The 12387-nt window shown below is 36.4% G+C and overlaps 1 protein-coding gene across 1 annotated transcript in view; it reads right to left on the bottom strand.

Annotated features, from left to right (window-relative positions):
* Positions 1-2691: 2691 nt before the first annotated feature.
* Positions 2692-12387, bottom strand: part of atp1b3a (ATPase Na+/K+ transporting subunit beta 3a) — an 11361-nt gene continuing 1665 nt past the window's right edge. Inside the window, exons 2-7 of the mRNA XM_008433333.2 lie at positions 11297-11425; positions 10928-11026; positions 10601-10794; positions 7738-7788; positions 7069-7155; positions 2692-4292 (exon numbers count right to left, since the gene is read on the bottom strand). Of these exons, the coding sequence (XP_008431555.1) occupies positions 4125-4292; positions 7069-7155; positions 7738-7788; positions 10601-10794; positions 10928-11026; positions 11297-11425 (728 nt within the window). The 3' untranslated portion in view covers positions 2692-4124. The remainder of the gene's footprint in view (positions 4293-7068; positions 7156-7737; positions 7789-10600; positions 10795-10927; positions 11027-11296; positions 11426-12387) is intronic.

Raw genomic sequence — 12387 nt, 5'->3', positions numbered from 1 at the left:
ACAAAATATGAATGAATATGTATGAATTTTTAAGTGCCTTAATAATATTTTACTATTTATTAAAATTGCATACAATAAAAAAATGATAATCATGATGTAATTTTTAAGAAAGTATCCAATCAATTTTCAGATGTGTGACGTAAATGTGTCACAAAAGGAGCCCGGAGGGACGAAGGCTGCCAAGTGTTCCTATCTGGTGGTAAGTTTGCTTATTAATTATCTTCTTTTAATTATAAACAGTGCAGTAAAGATATATAACTTACATTGGTTTTATAAATAATTATTTTATCAATTTTATTGTGACTTGTATGATTATTACTACAGTAATCATTCAGCTTTATGTTATAACTGCATGGAGGTTGTTTGTTGCGACTTATACTTTAATTCATAAACTAACCTGGTTTTAATTGTGCTCCATAAGACAGAGAGACAGATAAGACAGAGTTGCCCTGCGTCAGACTGGCGACCTGTCCAGGGTGACCCCGCCTCTCGGCCGGAACGTTAGCTGGAGAGGCACCAGCAACCCTCCCGACCCCACTCAGGGACAAGGGTGTAAGAAAATGGATGGATGGATGAATGGAAGACAGAGAGACTTTGGTATTGTGAGGTTGTTATAACTCGTTCATCAATGATTTTATCTTCAACATATGTTTGCAGTCTGACTAAGCAAATAAAGATGAAAGAGGAAGCCAGAGAAATCAGGTGTTGGAAAACCTAAAGACTTTCCTGTCTCAGAAGAGGCTCTGACTCCACCAGATCACCAACCAGCCCTGAGGACGAACCTCCACATCGTCTTCATGAAGTAAGTTTGTTTTTTTAATGAGAAGCTAGCTACATTTTCAACAACAAAAACTGGTGTGTTACCAACACCAAGTGTTTAATAAACATGATTTGATTTAAAGGTAACTGGAAAGAATTTTTCTCCTTGTTAAACATTTCTCTTTCATTATTTTTATTTATTGTTGACTTTCAGGGCCCTGTGATGGACTGGTGACCTGCAATGATCAGTGTGTTCAGATCATGGATGGAAAGATTTTAAGGTAGTTTGTCTCCTTAAGTCCACACTTAAAACAGCTTCATAGTTATTGCCAACATCAACTGATTCTATGACATTGCTGACTATTTTTTTCTACTTCTAACATAAACAGGCAAAGAAGACACCCAGAAATGTTTTTCCTCCCCAGGCATCTGGTCCCAATCATCATCAGTTCTGATGATGTCACATACATGGCGAGTCCACAACGTCTTAAAATTGTAAGTATTATTTTTTTATTTGCCATTTTTCTGTTCTCTTTAAATACAAATGCTTTCTCTGTTTAATTGCTCTATTGTTCTTTTTTGTAGGTTTCTGTAAGGTGCAGTGAACGGGAATATCCTGTCGTTGATCCTCACTGTCATGTTTTATTGTTACACTTAAATTTTCATGTTCATGTGTTCACTTTTGACCTGAAAACTTATAATTTATGTTAAGTTTATAATGTTTTGATTCAAATTAGACAGTTTTAAAATGTCTGTTATAAAACAATTTGAATTACCTTAAACATCTTGTGTAATTAATTTTCCCATGTAATTTTAGCCTAAAACAATGTAAGTACTGTAGTGTAGTTATGCATGTCATTTTCAAAATAGGTACGTAGGAATAAAGACTTTGACGATTAATTAAAATTGTACTTTATTATCAATAGCAGGAAATCAAAAATAAAAATTAAGTGTAATTTAAATACATTACTAATATATTAATAGTATATTTAAAATATATTTGAGGTATATTAAATATATATTTTTAATACAATTCTGAGACAGAATTATTACACTCAAAATATAATTATATCAAAATATAATAAAGCTCTGAAATATATTTAAAAAGTATACTTTAAGTACACCAAGTACACTTGAAGTTGTTCCAAAAAAGTACGTATAGTATACTAAAATATACTATTAGTTGTAATTTAATACAATTTAAATACTACTAAAGTATACAAAGCACAAAATTAGTTGTTCCAAAATACACTGCTCAAAAGATAAAGGGAACACTTAAACAACACAATATAACTCCAAGTAAATCAAACTTCTGTGAAATCAAACTGTCCACTTAGGAAGCAACACTGATTGACMMSRSGRRSSYYCSYSKKGTCAATCAGTGTTGCTTCCTAAGTGGACAGTTTGATTTCACAGAAGTTTGATTTACTTGGAGTTATATTGTGTTGTTTAAGTGTTCCCTTTATCTTTTGAGCGGTATAGTACAGTTTAAGTACATCGATAAAAGTATATTAAAGTATGTTAAAATTTAGTATACTAAAGTATGCTTTTTTTTCACCTGGGTACACTAATCAGTCATAAGCAGACAGTATCTTACCTGATGTATTGCTTAAGTCAGGCGAGTATATGATATGTTTAAGGACAATATTCCTTAAACATGAAAAAACATTTGATTCTCTGTCCTTTTCTAGTCAGTTTATTTGAGGAGCTTGGGATCATTTCTTAAGAAAAGAATCAGCTTCAAAAAATGCCAAAAATATCCCTTTAAGACGGAACATTGAAGTTTTTGGGGTTATTGTCTACAGTGACATAAAAAGTAAAGTAAACAAGTTAGCATGCTAAGTTAACATGGTAGACTTTACAAAGGCAAAAACTTATTTTCTACAAACTAAAATTTAAATGAAACAACAAAACACCACAAAACTATGAGGCTATTTTTCTTCAAAATCACAATTTATTTAATCAGGTCTTAAGGCACCCTGAAGAGATGTTACAGGTTGTTCCTTTAAATACAGGTTCCTTTTAAGACTGTGTAAACATAGCTTTGAATAAGATAATCTTCTGTAAATCTTTGCTTAAATTATATTTCTTTACAGTGCACAGACATTATGTTTGGTGACCAAAAATACAGTGTGACTTAGGTAAATATGGTAGATATTGTGTGTGTGTGTTTATGTTTGTGTACGTGTTTGTGTATGTGTGTATATATATTTATATATATGTACATTAAAGAGTAATAGATCAGCAGACAATCAGATAAACAGGCTGAAGAAGAGAGTAAGCTAACAAACAATCTTTGAGACCCAGATAGATATAGAGATCACATAGAGATATACAGTACATATTGCAGTGAAGTTATTTCTCGCTATACTTCTCCAGTCCCTCTCTGCCTCAAAACAGCAAACCCTCACTGTCCACACACACACCGCCGCCCCGGGCAACGCAGCTCACCCAGTCCTGGGACTCACCCAATCAGCTGCAAGAGGTGGACAAACAGGAAGACAGGCAGACAGACAGACGGACAAACACACATGCAGACACACAAACAGACAGACGGACGGCACAAGACTGGTCTGCGGCTTGGTGCAGCGCAAGACAAATTTCTACCTATAGTTCCCTAAATATGCTTAAGTTCACTATGTATTTATAGTTAAAAGGGCGTTTGGAATTTGTATTTTATGTACAAGGATACATTGGCTATACTCAAGTATCAAGGTATGACTTGATGAAGTTTTTTGAGATGAAAAATACGTTGAACATGTTCTACATTTTCAGCTCTACCCACAGCAAGAACCCAAGTCCTCGCAACACCAGCGAGTGACGAGGCCCTTCACACAGATTCAGAGGTCGAAACACACTCATCCCGACAGGAGGAAGGTCACAAATGAAAAGAAAGAAGTATCAGCAATTACACACAACAGCTCCAAGAAGCTTGGTTCCAATGGCTATAGGTTATTAAATCACATCAGCACTAAAAAAAGAAAAAAAGGGACCTGTGCTAAGTAAAGGATGAACGGTGCAACAGGAAATGAAAAGGACCTGGTTCAGAAACTTGTTCTGAGGAGATCAGCAAAAAAAAATCAGATGGAAAGAATGGTCAGGAAGGTCATCAAGGTCGTCTGACACCAAACGGCTTCCTCTGTTGGAGGCCCAAACATTTACCTGCATCAAACATCGATACCATATCCAGAAAAGAAATAAAGAGAGAAAGGAAAAATCTTTGTGACACATTTGACACTTCCTTCCTTTTTTTTTATTTTTATTTTTTTTAATTTTTAAAATTTTTTCATAATCGCAAATCCGTTTGCAAATTCAGGGGCCGGCAAGGTGCGCTCCCCTGATCCGCCTCTGCCATTTTTTTTTTTTTACTCCACCACCTTGATCCGGAAGGTGATGCGGCCCAGGAACTTGTCCCTGTCGTCGTCGTTTAGAAGGTTGGAGCCGTTCACCTTGCACTCCACGGCCAGCTCCTTGTTATAGTCCTCCTTGGTGAACAGCAGCTTCACAGCCACCAGCGGCTCCACGTAGTTCTCCTGCATCGGGGAGGAAATGCTCTTTCGTCAGTCCTGACACTGGGACAGTGTTTCTCAAACTTAACCCACAATTGCTCCCACACTAACACAACATCATAATATATATAATCTGAACTGAAAATGTTAGCCTCTGAACTCATTTATTGTTGTCTTCTTTGGGAGGTGTTTTGTAAATGTGACTGGCCAGGACAAAACCATGAACCAAAAATACTTGGGGGCATTTTGAATTGTCTGACTGAATTTTAAGCTTTCCAACGACGGAAAACACATGGAAATCTAAAAAGAAATTGTTCTCTACTACAGGTGTTGTGTACATTTTTAGGGATATTTAGAGTTTGTTAGACTTTTGGCAGAAACTAACATTTTCTTTCAACATGAAGAAAGGCCGATGTAAATAATTGTTTTTTAAGATGGAGTTAGTCAGCGTGGGGCGCAGCACTGCTCACTGCCAAGTTACTCAGCACATCCACAGACCGTGATCTGTGTGCAGGTGGCATGCTATGTATCGTAATAATGTTCTAAGAACAAAAGTTCTGCATAAATGGAAAAATATTCCTGCAGACATAAATTCCTCTGATCAATAAAAAAAACGTTATTTATCCCAAAGGGAAATGAAATATAAGTAGTATTGTATAAGTATTCCTGACATTGTTTTCCTTCCACTGATATCTTCAGCTTTTCTTTTGAGTGATCCGGTCATAAGCCACGTATCCATTATTATTTTTAAACACAGTCCTTTTGTAAGCTAACTGAGCTCACGTCACGGCAAATAAAGATCGTTCATATGCAGTACCGTATGGAACACTAGGGGGCGCTCGCAGACCACAGTTTGAGGAAAAACTGCATCTGTCCTGCGTTTCAGCTCACACTGTCACACACTTCACCATATACAGACAACATGCATACACTGCAAAAACACAAAATCTTACCAAGTATTTTTGATCTAGTTTCTCCTGCAAATACATGAACACACTTGAAATAAAACAAAATAACTTAAAAGTAACATTTTAGCAAGAAATAAAGGCCAGTTCTACTGGCAGATAAATTTATTATAAGTTAAATAATCTGCCAATGGAACAAGTACTTTTCACCATTAAATAATTATTTACTTAAAATAACTATCTTGCTAAAAAGTTACTTATAAGTTATTTTTATCTTATTTCAAGTGTACTAAGATATTTGAACTAGAAACTGGACCAAAAACGCTTGTTAGGATTTCCATTATTCTGTCTTAAATGACAAATAGTGAGAGAAGAGTAAAAAATGTTAAAATCCTTATTATTTCTTAGAACTCTGAAGTTTACATACGCTAACTTTACGATGCCTTCCAGTAATCTGTGTCCTCCATCACGGCGATGGCTTTATAAACTTCTACAACTGTGGAACTCCACACCTGTGCTCCTCATTTGGTGCAACTTTCAGATGTCTGAAGGTGCCATGCACACCGTTCTGAACACTGGTGGGATGTCTCGCCATCAAAATGTTCAGGAAGACACCCCCTGTGTCTGTTTCACAGAGCTGGACGTCTTTAAGGGTGAAACGTAAATAGATGCAGAACAAAACCAAAGCCCACGTGAAGAGACCATTCACAGCGCCCGAAAGGCCAACTAGTGAAGCTGTTATTCAAAGAGCAACAAAGCGAAACAGATATATTACAATTTGCCAGTGCACTCAGAGACAAAGACATCCATTTCTGGCGACGTGTCCAGCGGACTGGTGAAGTTACAGTGGAACTGTGTTGCCGTAACAGTCATCGTTGCACCCCAACTGGGAAGTATGGAAGTGGCAGCTTCATGATGTTGGTGCTTTGTTGCTTCAAGAGGGATTATTGATGCAGTTTACAATAATCTTAATATATATTTCCCTATTATGTGGAAATATTGAAGCCATATATCTCATGACATCAATCAGGAAGTTAAAAATTCAGTGGAAGTTAAACATTCAGTGGAAGTGAGTTTTCCAAATGGACAATGACCCGAAGCATACTGCCAAATTAACTACAAAAGCTAATTTGTAGATAATTAATACAAATGAGTTACAAAAGCACCTTAAGTACAACAAAGTCAATGTTCTGACGTGACCTACAAACCTTCCTCAGTTACATCAGTTCATATTTCAGAGAAATTAATTGTTACAAGTTTGTGGGACAACAGAAACATTTGAACTGAGTCACTCACTTTCAAAGGGAAATCTTTCAAGGACTATAAGGAAATATATGCAAACTTCTGATTTTAATATTGTTTAAAATAAAAATAAATAAATAAACTGACATCATTGCGGCTCTTATGAAATAAAAAATTAGTTTTGGTTATCCTTTAGGGTGACTTAACGAGTAGGAAAAAATCTTTTAATACAGTAGAGCATGTGTAAATGTCAAGTGCTACTGTTGGAGCAACGACCCGATTAACAAGCAACGCTATGCTGACGCTCTGTCTGCACTGATGAATGTCACATCAGCATTTAGAAAAATCTAAGTGGCTCTGACTGTCTTGATGAATTCAGTGAATAAATATTCACCCGCTAATAAACTGTGTAAAGAACCTGTAAGCGATTTCATCAAGTGATTGCTAAACTGATGGCTAACACGATGGTGACATCACTGCAAAAGTAACGCATGGCAACACATTTCACACCTACAGACACTGTAAGAACAGGTGAACATCAGAAGTAACACACGTGTGGCAAGATTTGATGTTTCATAAAATGAATTTCATTGCCTCATGTAAGACATATTCTCAGATACATTGACATGCACCTTGGAAGATAAGATACTTACATGGGCTTTCTTGCCATAGTAGGGGAAATACATCTGGTCAAAACGTCCCTCTTTGGGGAAATAGTGCATTTGGATCGGGTTATCTTTCTGCAGGGAAGAATACATGGAGGTTTAAATTTCTCATTGGATAAAAGCAAGTAGTTTAGTGTTAAATTAACAGCAAATGTGAAATGTTCTTAAGACAAAATGACACAGGACATGAACGAGCAGAAGCAGCATCCCTCTGAGGTCCAGGCAAAGAGATTTGAATGAATTAGTTAAATGAGATTGTTCTGTGTTTAGTCTGAAAAAAGTGTCATTTCCGGGGTAAAAGAGCGACACTGGTTAGGCTAAAAATAAACTCTAAAATGCCACTAAGATGGGTTTTGGAGGCGCCCACGTAATGACCCGTTACATAACAGAAATGTGTTCTTACTCCTACTGGCCTTATCCTGATAATTCACATATCCGTCTTACCCTAAAGACGTCAGTGACAGCATGCAAAAAGACATGAGACACAAACACACACAAAAATAAAAATAAAAAAAGAGGGAAAATGTGAAAGAACAACAAAGGAAATATTAAATCCACAGTGATAATAAATATGCTTTGTTTTTAATGGAAGAACTAAAAAGACACAAATACACATACAATAAAGTTGCACGAGAATTCTCAGATTTTATTTTTTACTTTGACAGTGCAGTTGATGTAGGGATCCCCGCCGGGCTTCAAGCCGATGATCTGTGAGGGCAGAGACACGGGAGGAGGGTCACTGTCAGGACGCTGCACCGCTACAAACAAATCAAATCGTTTAGGAGCCTGAGCTCATAAACATTCTCATAACAGGTTATAACGTTTTGTCATATTGCAGCTACACAATATGACAAAAGGGACAGCATATCTTATTAGGATCCCATGTGGAAGTGGAAGGAAAATGATATATGTGGTTTTCAAAGATTTCTACAATTAAAAATAGAAGAAAAAAATCTAAAAATCCTGTTGATCAGACACATTGCAGAGGCTATGCTGTGGGATGCTGCTAAAGTTACACATTCAGAAGTTAACAGCAATAATCTGGATTATTCAACCTGTCATAAGAAACAAAATGGGGGTTAATTTGTCAGTCAAATTTTCACCATCATATTAATTCATCTATAAATGTTATAGTTTAAAACTAAATATCTAATTACCAAGATAAATATTTAATTTATAAACTAAATATAGGAGCTACAGATTTATATTGAGGCTAAATATTTAATTTGAAGCTAAATATTTAGCTTGTTAGCTAAATATTTATCTTTAAACTAACTATCTGGTTTCAAACAAAATATTAATCTTTGTAAATTAATATTTAGCTTCAAACCATATGCTTAGATTGCTAAATAAATACATTGTTTGGAGCTAGTTGTGTGATTTGAGGCTAAATGTTTGGTTTGGAATATTTGGATTTAGTTGGAAGCTAAAAATTTAGCATCCAGCTAAACAAATATTCAACTTCAAACTAGGAATTTGGCCTGCTAAATAAGTATTTAGTTTGGATCTAATTGTGTCATTTGAGGCTAACGGTTCGGTTTGGAGCTAAGTACTTAGCTTCAAACAAAACAAAAATGTGGCACTATAAATAAATATTTAGTTTGTAGCTAATTATTAGGTTTAAAGCAAAAACTTTCAGCTTGTTTACTAAATATTTAGCCTCAAACTAAATATATGTCTGTTAGCAAAAAATCTGATTTGGAGCTAAATATTTAGTTTAAAGTGACATATTTAGCTTCAACCAAAATATTATGCTCGTTAACTCAATATGTAATTTGGAGCTAAATGCTAAAAATATTACTTTTTTTTCATATGACTAGCTAAATAATCCAAATTATTTCAGTTATTTTTTGACTATATGGCATCCCATACCTTTTATTTAATATTAGCTGCAAAATCCATCAGGGCACATCTCTACCAGCTTTGTACTTCCATAACATAACATTTGTGTCCCAGTTTTCTTCCACAATATCTCAAACTCCATCAGATTGCATGGAGAGCATCAATAAAAAGCTATTTAAAGCCATCGCACAGATTTAGACTTTGACTGGGCTATTCTAAGACATAAACAAGCTTTGATCTGAACCATGGAGCTCTCTACTTTCTCACAGCCTCTCACAGTTTTCTATTTTTATTTTTATTTTCCAGTGTTGCCCTGCATTTAACAGCATTCATCTTCCCTTCAACTCTGGCCAGCTTCTCTTTTCCTGCTGAAGAAAAAATATTCCCACGGCATGAGGCTGCCACCACCATGCTTCACAATAGGAAGCTGTGTTCAGGAAGATGTGCAGTTTTAGTTTTTTCATCACACAGCAGTTTGAATTTAGACCAAAATGTTAAATTTTTGGCTGTCTGTGGTAGTCCATCATGCAGGTGGTCATTTATCGTATCGTTTATCATTTATTATTTATTTATCATTTATCGTGAAAATTTCTTAAAGATTTAGATTAACTGTCGTCTTGATAAATTTGCATTAATGTTAAAAATCAAAATTATGTTCTCCAGAGTTCCACAAATTCCAGTATATTTGAAAATATGATTAAAGTTACTGTGTGCAGTTTAGTGATATAAATCACATTTCTTTATGTGGCGTCCTGACAGAGCCACTGAAAAATGGGAGCGTTTTTTAGAGTAGAATTTGTGTTTGTGGCGCTATGAATGCTAAAAATTCTAAAAAAAAAAGAAAAAAATCTAAAAAATAGTTTTAATTAATTCTAAGTCTTTACACTGGGTTAAAAATATGTTTTTTGTAAGTTGTCCATGTTTTTTCAAACTGAATTAGGTTTATTTTGCAACTGACATCCATTTTTCTCAATCAGGTCAGGTTTTTATTCTAATTTGATTTAGAGAAATCCAATGTTTTGACTAAATTGATGACATTTTTGTGACATTATCAATTCATTTCCATTAATATTTCTCTTCCAAAAAAGTCTTGTAACATTTAAAACCCTCCTGTTGTCCTCATTTTCTGTGTATAGGGAAAACACATACAAATCTCGGTCATTTTGACCCGAGGACAACACGAGGGTTTTAACTAAATGTTACAAACTTGGATTTCTGTGAATCGAATAATAAACACTAATAAGTGTAAGTACATGTGAATTGAACATCACGTCTTCATTGTGTAAAATTCTCCGTCTCTTTTCTGTCCTGATGGAATCTCTCCTCCTGCTCATCACTCATTGATCCCAGATTCTCCAGATGTGAGAACAAGTCCTGCATCTGCATTTTGATGCTCATGTTGCTCCATAGTTCAGAAAGTTGATCTAATGGAGCAAAACCAATGTGATTTTTGGATTCAGCTCATCAAAATGACCCTAAATCAGTTGACAAACCCAAGACGATTATTTCTCTGTTGACCAGCGTTATCCCCACCCACAGTGCATCACAGAAACTCCCAATGAAACAAATGAAGGTTTTACGGTTGTAGTCTAAAAGGTTTGTGAAAAAGTTTAAAGATGAAGTATACTTCTGTAAGCAGCTATAAAAGGCAGACTTTGCCATGAAAGCCGTTTGGTACCCTGTTCATTTTGAGCAGCACACAGGGTTTTCCTTCATGGTATCCGAAGTTAGTGTCAGACAGGCCGGAGCAGAAACTCAGGAGCGCCCTCCTGAAGCGGCACGCTTTCTGCGATATTCCTTCCCCTTCCTCCCGCAGGGTGTACTTTCCTGGAGAACAGTCCGTGTTCCCCTCCTGCTCCGTGTCATTATATCCTGACAGAGACATGATGTGGACAGAATTCTGCTCAGATCCAAGTCCACAAAAACAAAGGACTGCTACTGGTTCACCTGCAGATCGTGTTTTTTTTGGGGTTTTTTGTAATTCATCGGCTTGGAGTGCACTCACTCTGAAGGAAAGACTCCAGGTTTCGGACATACTGTGAATACTTCTGTGGATCAGATCTGTTGAAGGAGATGTCCAAAGAGTTTGGCCGGATTGCCAGTCCTGCAAAACAGAGACGCCGACCATAAAGTGAGAGTGAAACCAAAACACGGCTATTAGAGGAAGCATCCACTGAGCTGATCCTGTTCTAGTTATCACTCAGGAAGAGTCTTCCAAACAGATCAATGCAAAAAGCAGCAATATAAAGTAGCACTTTACAGTGACAGCATCTAAGCTGGAGGAGCATTAATAATGCATGCCTCAAAGAGAAAACATGGCCGCTCGTGGCAGATGGTGGTGCCAGACCTTTAGGTGGAGCCGGAGGACACTGACCTGGACTGGGGATGCGGTCCCTGTACTTCGGCACGTAGTCGTCCAGCGTGAGCAGCATCACCCACATGGTGAGGGCGAACATGCCGGCCAGGAAGCAGTAGAAGACCAGGTAGAAGAGCAGGATGAGGGCTGCAGGTCAGGGGGACACACAGAATGTTTTTAAAGGGCCAGTACTATGTGTTCTCCAGCCACAGAGTATCAGTTTATAAAATAAGTAAGTAACTATGTCACCTTCAGGGAAGTCTGGGCCTCCCTACTTAGGCTGCTACCGCCATGACATGACCCCGGATAAGCGGAAGAACATAGAAGGATGGATGTCACCTTCAGTTATTGTAGACATGATATATTTATCAAGTATGACTTAAAATAAAATTGACTTTATAATTTAACACCATATGAAATTGATGCTCTGTCTCTGAAACTCCGCCTTCAGAAAGTCATCACAACATGGTTCCTCTATTAAAACTTTAACAACGCTTTTACCAGCGTTTGCCCAGTTCCACCAGGTGTTTGCTAATTGCTGCTGGCTAGTCTGAAGGATCTGATCTGGGGAGGGGAGGCATGGAAACTGCAGCTCTGAGGAGGAGCTTCGTCCTCGAAGGAGGAGCTAGGTCCAACCAGGCGTTTTGCACAGCTGAATGGTTACCACGGGAGATTAAAGGATTCCTCAAACATCCTTAAATCAAAGCAAAACTCCAGGTGTGTTTTTGACGAGGGAATAACATAAGAACATGATGTAAAGCTCAAAAAAGTTGATTTTACATAATGCTGCCCCTTTCAATAACATTGCTGCTGTTGTTGCACATCTGTTTTTTTCTGCATTGATGTACTGCAGTGTAAATAGTCAGTCTCTTTTCCAAAAATGTACATAATGTACAGGCACACTGAACATGTGAAAAGTGATGTCTAAATGTTCTATCTGTAATAAGTGCACAGGATTTTCTGTGCAGTTATTACAGAAAATAATAACATACAGTAATAACATTGTATGTTGTCATTATTATTATTATTATTATTATTATTATTATTATTATTATTATTATTATTATTATTATTATTATTATTATTATTATTATTATTATTATTATTAT

Source organism: Poecilia reticulata, linkage group LG17 (assembly GCF_000633615.1).
Source record: "Poecilia reticulata strain Guanapo linkage group LG17, Guppy_female_1.0+MT, whole genome shotgun sequence".
Classification (NCBI taxonomy): Eukaryota; Metazoa; Chordata; class Actinopteri; order Cyprinodontiformes; family Poeciliidae; genus Poecilia; species Poecilia reticulata.
The sequence above is the reverse complement of the archived record's forward strand: the minus strand, read 5'-3'. Positions and strand labels throughout refer to the sequence as shown.